The sequence below is a fragment of the Leptinotarsa decemlineata genome, unplaced genomic scaffold (genome assembly GCF_025532065.1).
Source record: "Leptinotarsa decemlineata unplaced genomic scaffold, Ldec_3_MD MMD2_tig00004307_RagTag_RagTag, whole genome shotgun sequence".
NCBI lineage: Eukaryota > Metazoa > Arthropoda > Insecta > Coleoptera > Chrysomelidae > Leptinotarsa > Leptinotarsa decemlineata.
In genome coordinates, this window is record NW_027412606.1 from 5,143,305 (window position 1) to 5,158,381 (window position 15,077).

The following is a 15,077-nucleotide window of genomic DNA, read 5'->3' on the forward strand; positions in this document are numbered from 1 at the left end:
TAATGTACGGGGTCTATTCAAAAAATAAGATGAACGTTTGAATTTCGAGGGCTATGTACATTCGATTAGCGTTTTTTTCAATTTTTTTATGCTGGCACACCCGTCTCGAACAGTATTCACAGTTTCAGCTGTTTAGCATGTTTTGTTTGTTGGTGAGAGGCATAAAAGTTGAAAGTATTTCGTGTGTTCGGAGATTTTATGCTATCGAGAAAAATGGATCAAAGAATTTGCATCAAATTTTATGCCAAAAATGGAATAAAAACAGCTCAAAAACAGTTGAGATGTCAGATATATATATATATATATATATATATATATATATATATATATATATATATATAATCTAGAAAGGTTACTGCAGTAAAGCTGCTGGAAAATAATTCCATGAAAATCAAAAAATAAATAGATTAGTACTTTTTGATCATTCCCATATTGATTTCAATTTAAAAGCCACCTATTGGGCATCGTCAGTACCGGGCAGGCGGTCCTCGATTGAAGACAAAATGAGAAAAACCAAGAAAGTACTTGATAAAAATAGCTGCGTAAACGCAAGCGAAACATAAGTGGAACCACCTATTGGTGTGACACCCAAGTCAACTTGCCAAGTTTTTATGTCAGTGTTGGTGGTTTGACATGTGTTTCTAGAAACATGTGGATTCGTTTTCCGATGGCATTTCAGGTTAGCTTCCCAAATTTCTGCTACCGCAGTTGTCGGTTGATTGGTCACAACATTTAAAATTCATCTTATTTTTTGAAATAAGAAAATAAGTCATCGATTCGGTTTTGATTTATCAAAAGATCTCGACGCGATTAAAGAGATCAACAAAACTTTGTACACATGTTGATAGATCGTGCAAGAATGGAATTCTGCGACACTGCATGCGTCCACCAATTTTTAGCAGCTCAAAAAGCTTTTTTAGCCGACATAGTGAAGTGAAGCGGCTATAACCGCTGCAAATTGATAGATGTAAGCAAATTTTTTGTTTCATGACATTTTCAATTAGTCACATCTGCAGTGTCAAATTATCCTATTGCATGTATAAGTATTTCTCACAAGTTCTTTCAAATTCAACATTAACGTCACCGTAAGAGCACTGTATAGAAGTAAACACAAGTAAGTTCACTCTCCGCCATATTTGGGTCAAGATTCCCCACCTCGAAATTTATGCTCAGTGGACCTACAGCGCAACCGACTAATCTGATGCATATACCAAGCGAGCCAAGTTGAGGCATGGACTATTATTACAGAGTGAGTCGTTGTAAGTGGTGGTTTTGTATTTGTGTAAAATTCGTGTCTAGTTTCAAAATGAACAAGTGTCGAGCTGTGCTGTAATTTGCAAGGTGATGTCAACTGACGAAAAAAGGTATGTTTTTCTAGTATTTATTATGTAAGATTGAAGGAATGGACATATAACGAAAATTATAAAATAAATTGTTATAGACCATATATAAGCAGCAAAAATGGTAAAACAATCGGAGTTCCACTGGAAATCCACAAAGGAAAATAATGGTTGAACCACATTTTTTGATTTGGCTAGCATGTATTTGTGAAAAATATTACTTCCACTGAAATCTTTGCAAAAGTAAAGTATCAAATGTATATTCAAATAACATTTTTTGGAGCCCACTGTTGCATACTTTTTACCAATTCATCCACATCAATACTGAATATAGAAAGTATTCTGATTGAAGCTGTTAGGCAATTATCAAAAAATTGGATTGAGAGTTAGGGGGATCATTTCAGATTTAGGTTTTAATTTTTATACACTTGCCAGATAAGATGTCAAAGTGACTGTATAACAGCCATATTTCTTTGTTGATGAGAAAAAAATTTTTACTTTTTTATACTTCTCATTTGCTGAAATGTAGAAGAAACCATTTTTTGGATGACTTTTTGAAATTTGATGAATTTACAACGAACAAAAGTCATCTTGGACAACTTGACAACTTGGATAAGGAAAAGCAATATAGACCGGCACCCAAACTTACTGATTCTCATTCATTTTCAACTAACTTTCAAAAGATGAAGGTTAAATTAGCCAGTCAACTTTTCAGTCATTCGGTAGCTACAGCGATGAATACTTATGCCAGTTTCAATCAGATACCATCAGCAGCAATAGGGACGGCTACATTCATTGAAAAAATGGATAAAGTGTTTGTATGAACAATAATTTGTGTGCCATATGAATTCATAGGCAACCAGCTCAAAACAATATTTTCAAATATCAACATTTCTCACCCTTGTGATAATTTACCTTAGGATTATTTATTTTCTCATCTCGCAAGGGTAAGAATTCATTATACTTTGAAATTTGCCAATAGAAATTTGAAAACAAATGTTGAAAAAATCAAAAATCCATCATTCTGAAAAAAACTTTAGAATAGATCAGCATAAGTTTCTGACCTAAATTGTATAATCTTACTTTTTAAAATATACGTTTATTTCACCACCTTGTCTTATTTTTATCAATTCCTAAACAGTTCACAATCATATGAGATATTGTGAGCTCCTCGTAGCAATGATGAAGTCAGATCATGGTCACTTATATTTTGATCGAACTTCGTGCAGAGGTGCACGACAGCTCTCAGCCTGCCCCGTCAAAGAGACCGACAGGAGTGAATTTACTTGTGTTTACTTCTATACGGTGGTAAGAGTATCGAGAATTTCAAACTTGGTGGACTGAGAAATACGGCATGATTAGTAAAGGTGACAAAGCGGTGTGTGTTTTATGTTCTGTAACAGTGGTATTTAGAACATCGTCTGTTAAACGGCATTTGAAACAAATCACAAATCTGTTAGTCAAAAAAGCGAAGCAGAGCAAAAAAAATTATTTGCAAGTGCATTGAAAGACAGAAATAAACAGTCAACATACGCGGTTGCAAATGCCATTGCTCGATTACTTCATACACACACATTCAAGAACAAAAATTAGTTCAAACAACCGCACCAAATCAATATCTGTTGAGAGTTGTTCTTGACCAGTTCAAATCTGATTGAAACCTGATCGAAACCTGTTCAAATTTGATCGAGACCTGATAGAAGCTGATATCTGTTTCACAACAATGAAACGTGAGGACATAGAAAAATAGTTAAAAATAAATTAGAATCCTTGAAACATGGTGAGTTGCTACATGAAAGCAAGTTCATTCCAATTACAAAACACCTGAAAAATATAGAGAATGAAGATTAAAAGATTTGTTGATTTCTTGGAAGAGATCAGACTGTTTCTGCAAAATGGGGGAAAAATTAAACAATACCCACAGTTGTTGGACGTTATGTGGCTTTCAAAATTGATGCTATTTACATACATATGCCAACATTTAAATACAATAAACGTGAACCTTCAAGGGACAAACAAAACAATTATTGTCATGATAGATCTCATTCACGCTTCTGAGGGTAAACTGCAAGTTTTCAGGAATGATATTATCACAAGAAACTACAAGTATTTTCCAAACTTGAAAAAATATATCAACGATTTTGATATTCACGAGACATCAGACAGAGAAAAATTTACTGAATAATTTATTTCTGTGATTGATTCTTCAATCAAGGAATTTTCAGCGAGATTTTCTCAGTTCAAAGAATTGTCGGAAATACTCTAGTTTATTATGTACCCTGATGTGACGTCATTTCACAAACTGAACTTCTCCCAATTCGATTGGTTGGAAATTGAAGAATTTGAAATGCAGCTGACTGATTTCCAATCTAGTTCAATAAGGATTCAAAAATTTATTGAAACAAGGAAAGAGTTGAAATGAATTGAAACAGGAAGATTTAGGTAAAAATGCTAATAACAAAATTATGGAAACATGGAATGCGTTACCAGACACATTTAGCTATTTGAAGAAGCTGGCTCATGCTATTTTAACAATGTTTTCATCTACCTATGCCTGCGAGTCTTATTTTCAGAGATGAATAACATTAAAAACCCGGTTGGAAACCGTTTGACAGATTAATCCAGTTCACATGCATTCTGCTAAAAGTAACATCCTACAACCCTAATGTTAATTGTCACCTAACCTGCAACAACAGAAGTCACACTAATTTTACAATAATTTAAATTACGTGTGTAATAAAAACATTGCAAAATGTACCTTTTTGTAGCAAATAAAGAGTTTTGATAGTATTTATTATTATTTTCCAAATAATCAGAAAATCAAAATTATTTGATGGCACGTCTAAAACCTCATTAAACATTCTTTAGAAAAAATGGCACGTTGATGCATAAAGGTTCGCCTACCCTGCCCTAGGACCATGAAAAGGAAATAGCTATTTTAGGTTAAAAACAAAATATGTATATTTCAATCATACATGGATTTAATTGAGATGTGACTGAAGTATAGAAAATACAAAAATACAATGTATTTTTGGTAAATTTTTGTTATGTGGACACCCGGCGATTTTGAAAAAAATTTTGACTGTACTTACGTATTTTGATGCGTAGATTACGAATCCGAAAGAAAAAAGCGGCGCTCTCCCTTATTTAGAAAGTTACAGCCCTACAAAGTTCAGAAAAGGACAACTTTTCAGCCTTCTTTTTCACTAAATAAACTATTTAAAAACACAAGCATTTATTCACTAGGTCACCTTTACACCTTATTCCTCCTTCTTTAACACTTTTCACTTCAATAATCAACATGTTTCTTATAAAAAACTTAATTTAAAAACGAATGCTTCTCCTGGTGACATTATTCTATTTTTAGGTTAATTACTAGTGACATTTCAGAAAAAAGCGGTTGGTATTTGCCGTCACCTACTATTTCAAATTCGTAATACACCACCAAAAACCAATTTACGATCTAAAGAATGAAGGTAAAAAACATTTGAATTACTTCAGGAATATGGACTGCATCAGTCGTACCAACCATATCATTAACCTTAAAAACGTAAAATACAGTGATATGTAACCAAAAAGCAGCTCCGTACATTTTTTAACATTTTTATAAGAAAAATGGGTAAATTTTCGTTATGTGGACACCCGGCGATTTTGAAAAAATTTTTGACTGTACTTACGTATTTTGATGCGTAGATTACGAATCCGAAAGAAAAAAGCGGCGCTCTCCCTTATTTAAAAAGTTACGGCCCTTCAAAGTTCAGAAAAGGGCAACTTTTCAGCCTTCTTTTTCACTAAAAAAAACTATTTAAAAACACAAGCATTTATTCACTAGGTCACCTTTACACCTTATTCCTCCTTCTTTAACACTTTTCACTTCAATAATCAACATTTTTCTTATGAAAAACTTTACTTCAGGAATATGGACTGCATCAGTCGTACCAACCATATCATTAACCTTAAAAACGTAAAATACAGTGATATGTAACCAAAAAGCAGCTCCGTACATTTTTTAATATTTTTATAAGAAAAATGTTGATTATTGAAGTGAAAAGTGTTAAAGAAGGAGGAATAAGGTGTAAAGGTGACCTAGTGAATAAATGCTTGTGTTTTTAAATAGTTTATTTAGTGAAAAAGAAGGCTGAAAAGTTGCCCTTTTCTGAACTTTGAAGGGCCATAACTTTTTAAATAAGGGAGAGCGCCGCTTTTTTCTTTCGGATTCGTAATCTACGCATCAAAATACGTAAGTACAGTCAAAAAATTTTTCAAAATCGCCGGGTGTCCAGATAACGAAAATTTACCGAAAAATGTTGATTATTGAAGTGAAAAGTGTTAAAGAAGGAGGAATAAGGTGTAAAGGTGACCTAGTGAATAAATGCTTGTGTTTTTAAATAGTTTATTTAGTGAAAAAGAAGGCTGAAAAGTTGCCCTTTTCTGAACTTTGAAGGGCCGTAACTTTTTAAATAAGGGAGAGCGCCGCTTTTTCCTTTCGGATTCGTAATCAACGCATCAAAATACGTAAGTACAGTCAAAAATTTTTTCAAAATCGCCGGGTGTCCACATAACGAAAATTTACCGTATTTTTATATAAGTAGTACTCACCTGACAGTAATACAGAACGTACACGTCCTCGAAATAGAAGTAAACTTAATAATATAAACGTGCTATAACTGCAAAATAACAAACAATAATTCTGTGCTATAACCCAGAGACGACCCCTTCAAAAATCACATACATTTGCGCAGCTGCAGTTTTTTTTGTGGTTGGACAGGTAAGAAGCGGCCGATTAGTCTACCGATTTGTAAAGTTTCTACAGGTATGAAGACAGCACGTATACTTTGAAGTAATGAAACAAGTAATATTTCCAACACTTTTTCAACATTTTTTATTCTGGACTTTACTCAAATAAACTTGCGAATTGATTAAAAACAATTGTTGTGGTGAACTTTTTACACGTGTAAAAGGATGCACACTTCTACTTTAGCGTGATAAATTATTGAGTGAATTTAATATATATTTTTCTTGAATAAAAATGTTCTGTTCATCAGTACCAATTCAGTTGTTGAATGACTAGTTCTACAAACAGAAACACCAATTCAACAGTCAGCAATTCAACAATCACCGACTCAACAACCATCGACACCATTCACAACCTTAAAGGAGTACTTTACAGTACTACCTGAAAAAAATAAAATGAATTGGAAATAAATATGATTTTAGAACGTCTTACAGAACAAAAAATGCACTGATATATTTTTTTAAAGACAAAACACCAAACACTACAGGAAAATCCTTAAGGCGTTCTCAGAGCGGTGCCTGTGCGAAAGAGCGATTCACATTGGTTTGAATTGCTGGATATTGTATTGTATTGTATTGTATTGTATTGTATTGTACTTTATTGGTCAGTAATACACGACATAGTGTTTTGACAAGTCATTGACTACACCTAATCCTAAATCTAAATGAAATTTGTTTATGAATAAAATATACATATTGGATTTCACGTCACTGTTTTTTGGATTCCAAATTTCAAAATTTATAAAATTTATTTACATATTTGTTAAAATGGGTTCAATAATGTTACACACAGTTTATTAACTAACATTAAGGAAATCTAAATTCAGAGATGTCGTAATAGGCAGAGCATTGTAAGTGAGTTTTCAGTTTTGCTTGAAAAATGGCTATTGGAGCTTCTTTGATAAAGTCTGGTAGAGAGTTGAATAATCTGATACCAATAAATTTTTTATTCGTAGATGTTAATCTGATTTTTGGAATAGCGATATGGGATCTCATTCTAGTCAGATAATTGTGTGAATCTCCATTAAGTGTGTACAAATGCATGCGCGTTTTTACGTAGAATAGTTCGTTGTAAATAATTGCTGATGGAAGTGTGAGTATTTTAAACTTAATGAACCATGGTTTACAGCTTTCATTTTGAGTTATACCGGCCAGACCCCTAATGGCTCTTTTCTGGATAATAAATATCGACTGAGTGTGGCAAGATTGGCCCCAGTTAATTAGACTGTAAGTCATAATACAGTGAAACATTCCATGGTAAGCTGAGATGGATGCCTCCAAGTTCACTAGCGATTTCATCCGTCTAATTGCAAATATTGCTTTTGATAAATTGCTTGTTAATTGAATTTGGGATCAATAATATGTCCTAAAAAGTTTACGCTCTGATAGGCAGTATGCTTGGTATTGAAAGTAAGTGTCTGAGTCTTGCGTGTGTTCAAGCTTAGTAGCTTGATTGATGATCGATCTTATCATTTAATCAATTCTTGTGAAATTCTTTTCGATTCTGGTTGCGATGGTAGCATCATCGGCAAACAAGGTTGTTAATGCGTTTATGCTTTTGGGTAGGTCATTTATATAGATCAAGAACAATAGCGGTCCCAAAACGCTTCCTTGTGGAACACCGTTGCGTATTATCAGACTTGAACTGCTCTGATTATTACAGAGAACTATTTGGGATCTATTTTGAAGATATGAGGTCATCAGTTTTATTGCGGAGTCAGAAAATCCATAGAATTTTAACTTGTCAATTACTATAGTGTTATTGACACAGTCAATCACACGGAGGTCAACGAAAACCGCCAGAGAGAGAGAGAGTTGCGGCTTCAAACCCATCGGCTACAAACTCAACAAATCTTCTCACTCCTTCAGCTGTAGATTTTCCTTTCCTAAAACCATACTGATGTTCTGAGAAAAAACTGTTCTTCTCGAAATAATTAATTATTCTAAGGTAAATCACTTTCTCAGCTAATTTTGATAAAATAGGTAGGAGAGCTACTCCACGGTAATTATTCAGATCTTCCCTGTCCCCTGATATAAAGATTGGAATTATTTCCGCCAGATTAAATCCATTTGGAAAAACGTTCTCAGGAAGTTTATTCCACATAAACACAGTTCTCCAGATGGAAGAGTTCTTAAACAGTGAAGTTCGAGGTGTACTGAGTTGAACCTCAAAACGATCAGCAACCACAGTCCGTCGCATATTTCTGATATGTACCGCTCTTGAAGGAATCAAATGTGCCAAGTCACTTGAAAGCTTCCCGTTAAAATATATATAGAAGAGAGACAAATCCCCAACCTTTCGATGTTCCAGACTATCAAGGTTGCAGTGATGTTCAAGTCTCCAATCAGGCGGATGTCTCTTTTCTGGATAAAATCCAGCAGCTTCAGCGGAGCTCCATACATGAGAACAATACTCCAAAGAAGGTCTGATCTGAGCTTTATAAAGCATCAAAAGTTCAGTGTTGCTATCTTCATTCGGGTTTGAAGGCCGTCTGGAACTGCATCTCAATGTTTCGCCAGCACGAGTGGCTGGCTTCTTCAGAGGTTCATTCACCTTGATGATTCACCGATGAAGATCACCGATCAAGACGAATAAACCTCTGAAGAAGCCAGCCACTCGTGCTGGCGAAACGTTAGGATGCAGTTCCAAACTATGATGACCTTCAAACCCGAATGAAGATAGTAACACAGAAAATCTCGGCCACGAAAGCCTTAACCAATTAAGCATCAAAAGTTGTTGAGGTGTATGTGTATACAGTTTTCTTGTTTGGAACAGTGTTCCAAGCTTTTGAGAAGCAGCCTTTGTAATTTCAGCGACATGATTGTGCCAAGACATATTGGTGTCCATTTTAACCCCCAGCAAACTTATCGAAGCAGAAAGCAAAATTGTCTAACTTGACTTTATTATACGGTGCATTTCTTTAAAATCCCCTCCTTTATTTTTTGAACGGATAAACTCAGAAAATTGAAATTTGGGATAATGAAATTAATGCATGAACTCTTTATTTTGAAGTGAAATTGACAGATGAAAGTTTCGAGATGGCAACTGGGCGCCATCTGGGAAAAAAAATTAAATGGAAAGGGAAGTCTTGTGACATCATTTTGAAGCTCCTGACGAATACTTCACAACCCTAGAATATGAAGTCAATATCTTCACCTCCTACAAAATGGCGGAACATTTAATAATGTCCCGAAGACAAACACATTAATACCGATATTTCTAGAAATATAACAACCCTATAAGGTTTATTGAGTTATTTTTGTTTATAAAAACGTCAAAAAATGTCATTACGACAATGAACATCATTGTTCAGTTAGAATATTCTCATTTAGTTTTCAATTTTACTAGTAGAAAGGTACCATGTCAACAATCTCTAAAATGGTCAATTCTAGTCCATTGGAAGAAAACATGTAAGTGACTTTTATTTACGGTGCAACGCGTAACTTTCACGAGACCGACAGGATTTTCAATGAACGTTTTCCGAATCGTCCTATCTGTATAAAATATTTGGGGGAACTTGTATCCAAATTCACAACTACCGGTAGTGTACAAAACAAAAAGCCCCCAGGTCATCCGTCTATTCCGGAAGAACAGCAATTGCAAATAATTGGTGAGATGGTAGTAAATCCTGAATAGTCTACTTATTCCGTCGCGAATGTTTGTGAGGTATCTCCTTCTACTGTGTGGAGACTTTTGAAGAGGAAAAGGTATAATCCGTACAAAATGGTACACCAATTAATTGAAGATGACCCTATCTGTATCTGTAGAGTAGGGAGGGTGAGTGTGAGCCCACGCACTTAGGCCACATGTGACCCATTGTACATCCTCCCGAGGAGTTGTTCTCTTAGGTCATCGTCCATCCTGTCCTTTCCAGGAAGGTGGACAGGTCGCTGGGAGACATCTCCTTTATATCGGCAGGTGTAGGCCAAGACTCGCCGGACACACGCTCTCTTATTGACGATAACTCCGGGCACTCGCACAGGACATGCCTGACAGTCTCATCTTCCTGTTCACACATCCTGCATAGAGGTGTGTCTACTAGCCCCATATTATGTAGGTGTTTCCTTACTTGACAGTGGCCAGTCAGAAATCCTACTGTAAGGCGTAGATTTTTCCTGGTCATCACCAGATATTTCTTCGGCGCCAGCTTCACAGGGTCGCCCAAGGTGATCCTGGCAAGATTACATCCTTTGATTTCATCCCATCTCTTTAAGGATTGAGCATGGGTGTAACATTTGACTAGTTCCGCAATTGTCGAAGTCATCAGGCCGTGGGTGCCACTGGGTCTTAAAATTCTTAGTCCAGCCGCTTTCTTGGCTAAAGAGTCGGAAATGCGATTACCTTTACTCTTGTCGTGCCCTTTAACCCACCTCAGGATAGTGTTATTATCTACCAGAATGTTTTTGCCAGAAATTCCTTTCCTGGTTATTTCTTTTGTGGCGATTGATATACCAGCCAGTTCTGTTTGGACCACGCTGGTATTTCTTCCCATTCCCCACTCAATTTTTAGGCTTAGTGACCTGGAGTACACTCCACATCCTGAGCCTTCTTTGGTTTTTGAGCCGTCTGTATAAATCCGTATTGCATTTGTAGCATCTGACTCTGTGTTCTGCTTAATTTGTATTTTGTAGGGTTTATTAAACACAAACTTGGGTTCAATTGCATCCTTGTTGCCTGCAGCAGAAGTTGCGCAGTGAGCGCTTCCCGCCATAGGCCCAGCCTCAATTGACCCATTCCTACTTCGAGATTTACATCAGCCGTGCGCAATCGTACCATGGCCATTAACGCAACCTCCATAACGTACAGATCCAGAGGAGTCAGACCCGTGATTAATTCCATTGCCGCGGTTGGTGTTGTTCTCATGGCTCCTGTGATGTTAAAACAAGCCAGTCGCTGTATTTGATATAATTTTTGGATGGCCGTTGCTTGTAGAACTTTCGGTCCCCATGCAATGGCTCCATACGTTAACATAGGTCTTATTATTGCAGTGTAGATCCAGGTGACCACACGGGGTGAAAGACCCCATGCGCGTCCCACTGTCCTGCGACATTGCTCATAAGCCACGTATGCTCTTTTTGCTCTACTCTGTAGATGAGAGTTCCATGTTAGCTTCTTGTCGAGGATAGTACCAAGGTATTTCACCTCTTCAGAGAAATTTAGTTTGCTTTTGAAGACGACCCTAATCGAAGAACAGAATTCTGCGAAATCATGACGGAAACCATTGAAAGGCATCCTACCTATCTCTACAATATTCGTTTTAGTGACGAATTTACATTTTTTTTAACGGCAATGTTCACAGACAAAATGCCGTTATTGAAGTGACACCAACCCTCACGTTTTCCAGGAAACACATACCCAATAACCAGAAAAAATTAACGTTTGGGTAAGAATATTGGGAAACCATATTGTAGGACCTCTATTTACTGGTCAAAATTTAACAGGGGAACTGTATTTGAATATGCTGGAAACTACTGTTGACCCTCTCATCACTGAAATCTTCAAAGCGAATCCTAATAAATTCGATATGATATATATTCCAACAAGATGGAGCACCACCACATTACTCCAGATAAGTAAGAAACTATTTGGATACTACTATTCCCGGTCGTTGGATTGGCCGTCGAGGTCCTACAGAATGGCCAGCCCTCTCGCCAGATTTAACACCTTTGGATTTTTTTTATGGGGCTATTTGAAGCAAAAGGTGTACGAAACTGAACCTGCTTCAATATTGGATATACTGCAGAGAATAATAAATTTTTGTGGGGATATTTACTTTACTGTGTTCAAAAATGTTCAGCGTGAAATATCGAATAAGCTGTTCATATGTCAAGAACTTCAAGGCAACCATTTCGAGCATCTTCTGAACTGACCTCAAGCTTATTACCTCATATTATGTAGTTAAATGTCAATGTATTCAGGCAATTATTAACAGTTCCGCCATTTTGTAGTAGTTGAAGATATTGACATTACATTCTAGGGTTATGAAGCATTTGTCAGGAGCTTCCATTTAATTTTTATTTCCAAATGGCGCCCAGTCGCCATCTTGAAAGTTTCATCCCAAATTTAAATTATTTTGAGTTGACCCGTTCAAAAAATAAAAGGGGGGGGACATTAAAGAAATGCACTGTACATTCAATAAAACTGTTTTTCAGGATAGATCCGTTCAGCTACTGTCCTGTGAATAACTGTGATATAACTTATGAAGACTCTGCAATATCAACTGCTGATATTGTGATATTTCCTATGCATCGAATGAAAAGTACCAAAGAACTCCCGAAGGGAAAGCGGAATCCAAGCCAAATTTGGGCTTTTCTTACCGACGAAAGTCCCCATCACACGATTATGACTCCCCGACTGAAACTGACTGATTTCGATGGAGTTTTCAACTGGTCAATGACATACAGGTAACTGACATAATTCAGTTTTTGATTTCCGGACTTCCATTATCTGAATGTATGTTAACAGATTTGAAATCTAAAAGAAGAAAAAATGTATGGACTATTAAAAATATCAGCCCGAAATGGTAGGATATATGTTCGTTGAAAAAGGCATTAGTATCAAAATATAAAAATGGGGTAAATTACAGTGTGTAAAAGCCAAATGAAATAAATTCATTATTTCGGTTACCGTACATATTTTAACAAAATCCTGAAACACGTCTAATTTAAATTATAATTTGACATACTTCAACGGAAAAATGCTACCCTTACCTTCAACCCCCGTGATACATCGTTTGAAAGGTTTCTTCATTCTCTATTCCAAAAATGTTATCGCTTTCAAGTTTATTGCAACAATTAAGATAAAATAAATTAAAATCATGTGGTTACCGAAATTCGATAAAATACACTCAAAACTTATTGCGATATTCTCAAAACTCATTTCATGTTGAGGTACTGATAATAAGGAATATCCTTTTTAGATGGTATCCTTTAAAAAACTGTAAATAATTTCCGTGCCAACGTTAGTTTAAAACGTCTTGTCAACTTGTATTGTATGTTACATTAGTTGTCAGTATTTTAATTTGAGTTTAAAGTTCGTTAACTTCAAGTCTGACAAATGGTTATATTAACGGAAATGCATAAAATAACAGTTTTACAAATAACTGGTTACGGAGATAAAACCCGAACACAACAGCAAGTAGCTCGCCTATTTCATGAGAAATTACCTAATTTACCGCCCATATCTCAAGAAACAATAAGCAAAAAAGAGAGAGAAACAGTTTCGCGAGCTTGGTCATGTGGGGCAGATAAAAAAAGCAGCTGCCAATGCAATGAGTGATGAACTAAAATCAGATGTGATGCTTGAGTTTGAGGAGAACCCACATACATCGAGTAGACATGCATTCACTACATACATCGATAGTAAACATATTAAAAGAAAATAAAATGCATCCTTATTAAATGATACCTATTCAGGAGTTCATGGAGGACGATTTTGATGAAAGAACTTATTTTTGTGAGTAAATGATGGACTTGTTGGATAACAATATCAGACGTTATACCCTCAAAAGGTTAATGTTTGGGCAGGGATTGTAGGAAACCAAATCATTGGTTCCTTTTTCATTGAGGGCAACTTGAATGTCGATAATTATTTGGTACTACTACAAAATGATGTCATTCCAAGTTTAGCAAATTTATATCCTGATTCAGGAAACCCTCAAGTTTCAGTGAATACGATATGATTTTAGCACGACGGAGCACCACGACATTACCAAGTTAATGTCCGACAATATTACCCAATCGGTGGATAGGGAGGCGAGGATCGATTGAATGGCCAGCGCGATCACCTGATCTTTCATCATTAGATTTTTAATGCAACATGTTAGATTATTTTCTCTAGTTTAGAGATTGGCTAACATATTATTGTTTACCTTTGAGTGTCAGCTGTCCTTCGATCCTTCAAAGAAATGATATCATTATCTCCATTAGAGCCAAAAAAATAACCGATGATTTTCTTAAAAGTGCTTTGTGAATGAGCGACTTTTGTGGTATTCGGTTCATTTGTGCAGAATCCATCTGGAACAGTTTTTTTTTCGCATATAATTGTACAATTGTACCTGTATAATCGAATGTTTTACAGGATGTGATATGCTGAAGAACGCTAATAAGAGCTTCTTCAAAACCGTAAAAAAAGTATCCAACAAAAACGAGTTAATGGAATGGTTGGACCAGTGCAACTGTTGAAGCTAACGTGTAGTGAAACGCGTCTTGAATAAACTCTGTATTGCAAAAATTGACAAATTTTGGAACGATTTATCACTTGCCTCAAAAGAGTCCACAATTTCAGCAGTAACCGCTTCATTCGAGCGAAATTTCTTACCGGTGAGCATTTTTTTGAGGTCTGCGAACAGACACTAGTCGCTGGGAGCCAAATCTGGCGGATACGGTGGATGTAAGAGCAATTCGAAGTTCAATTCATATATTTTTTTATATTTTGATTGACTTGTGACACGGTGCGTTGTCTTGATGAAACATTACACATGAATATTACACGCACATCCTAAAATACCGAGGCCATAACCTTTCCAGCCGATTGTGCTTTCGGACGCTTTGGACGAGGTTCACCAGTTGCTCTCCACTCAGATGACGATCGTTTGATTCCGGAGTGAAGTGATGGATCCATGTTTCATGCATTGTCACATATCGACGCAAAAATTCCGGTTTGTAATGTTTGAACATGACTAAACACTGCTCAGAATCACCAAGACGTTGTTGTTTTTGGTCGAGAGTAAGCTCCCGCGGCATTCACTTTGAACAAAGCTTTCTCATAGTCAAATGCTCATAAAATATAAAATCAACACGTTCTTTTGATATCTTTACAATGTCAGCTAACTCATGCAATTTCACTTTTCGATCATTCACAACGATTTTGTGGATTTTTCTCATGTTTTCTGGTGTTACTGCTTCCTATGAACGCCAGTGAGTTCTGAATCATCGGTGTTT

General features: G+C 36.0%; 2 protein-coding genes across 7 annotated transcripts in view; one reads left to right on the forward strand and one right to left on the reverse strand.

Moving 5' to 3' along the window:
* Positions 1-15,077, reverse strand: part of LOC111503012 (uncharacterized) — an 86,647-nt gene that overhangs the window by 66,931 nt on the left and 4,639 nt on the right. The window contains exon 1 of one of the 3 annotated variants that reach the window (XM_023157206.2): positions 5,940-6,195. The exons of the other annotated variants lie outside the window; for them this stretch is intronic. The gene's annotated coding sequence lies outside the window, so the exon portion shown is untranslated. Of the gene's footprint in view, positions 1-5,939; positions 6,196-15,077 lie in introns of those variants that run through there. 3 annotated transcript variants of the gene reach the window in all.
* LOC111503011 (glycoprotein 3-alpha-L-fucosyltransferase A) overlaps positions 1-15,077 on the forward strand; it is a 46,183-nt gene that overhangs the window by 28,523 nt on the left and 2,583 nt on the right. For all 4 annotated transcript variants that reach the window (XM_074178825.1, XM_074178826.1, XM_074178827.1 and 1 more), the window contains exon 4: positions 12,288-12,539. In XM_074178825.1, the coding sequence (XP_074034926.1) occupies positions 12,288-12,539 (252 nt within the window). The remainder of the gene's footprint in view (positions 1-12,287; positions 12,540-15,077) is intronic.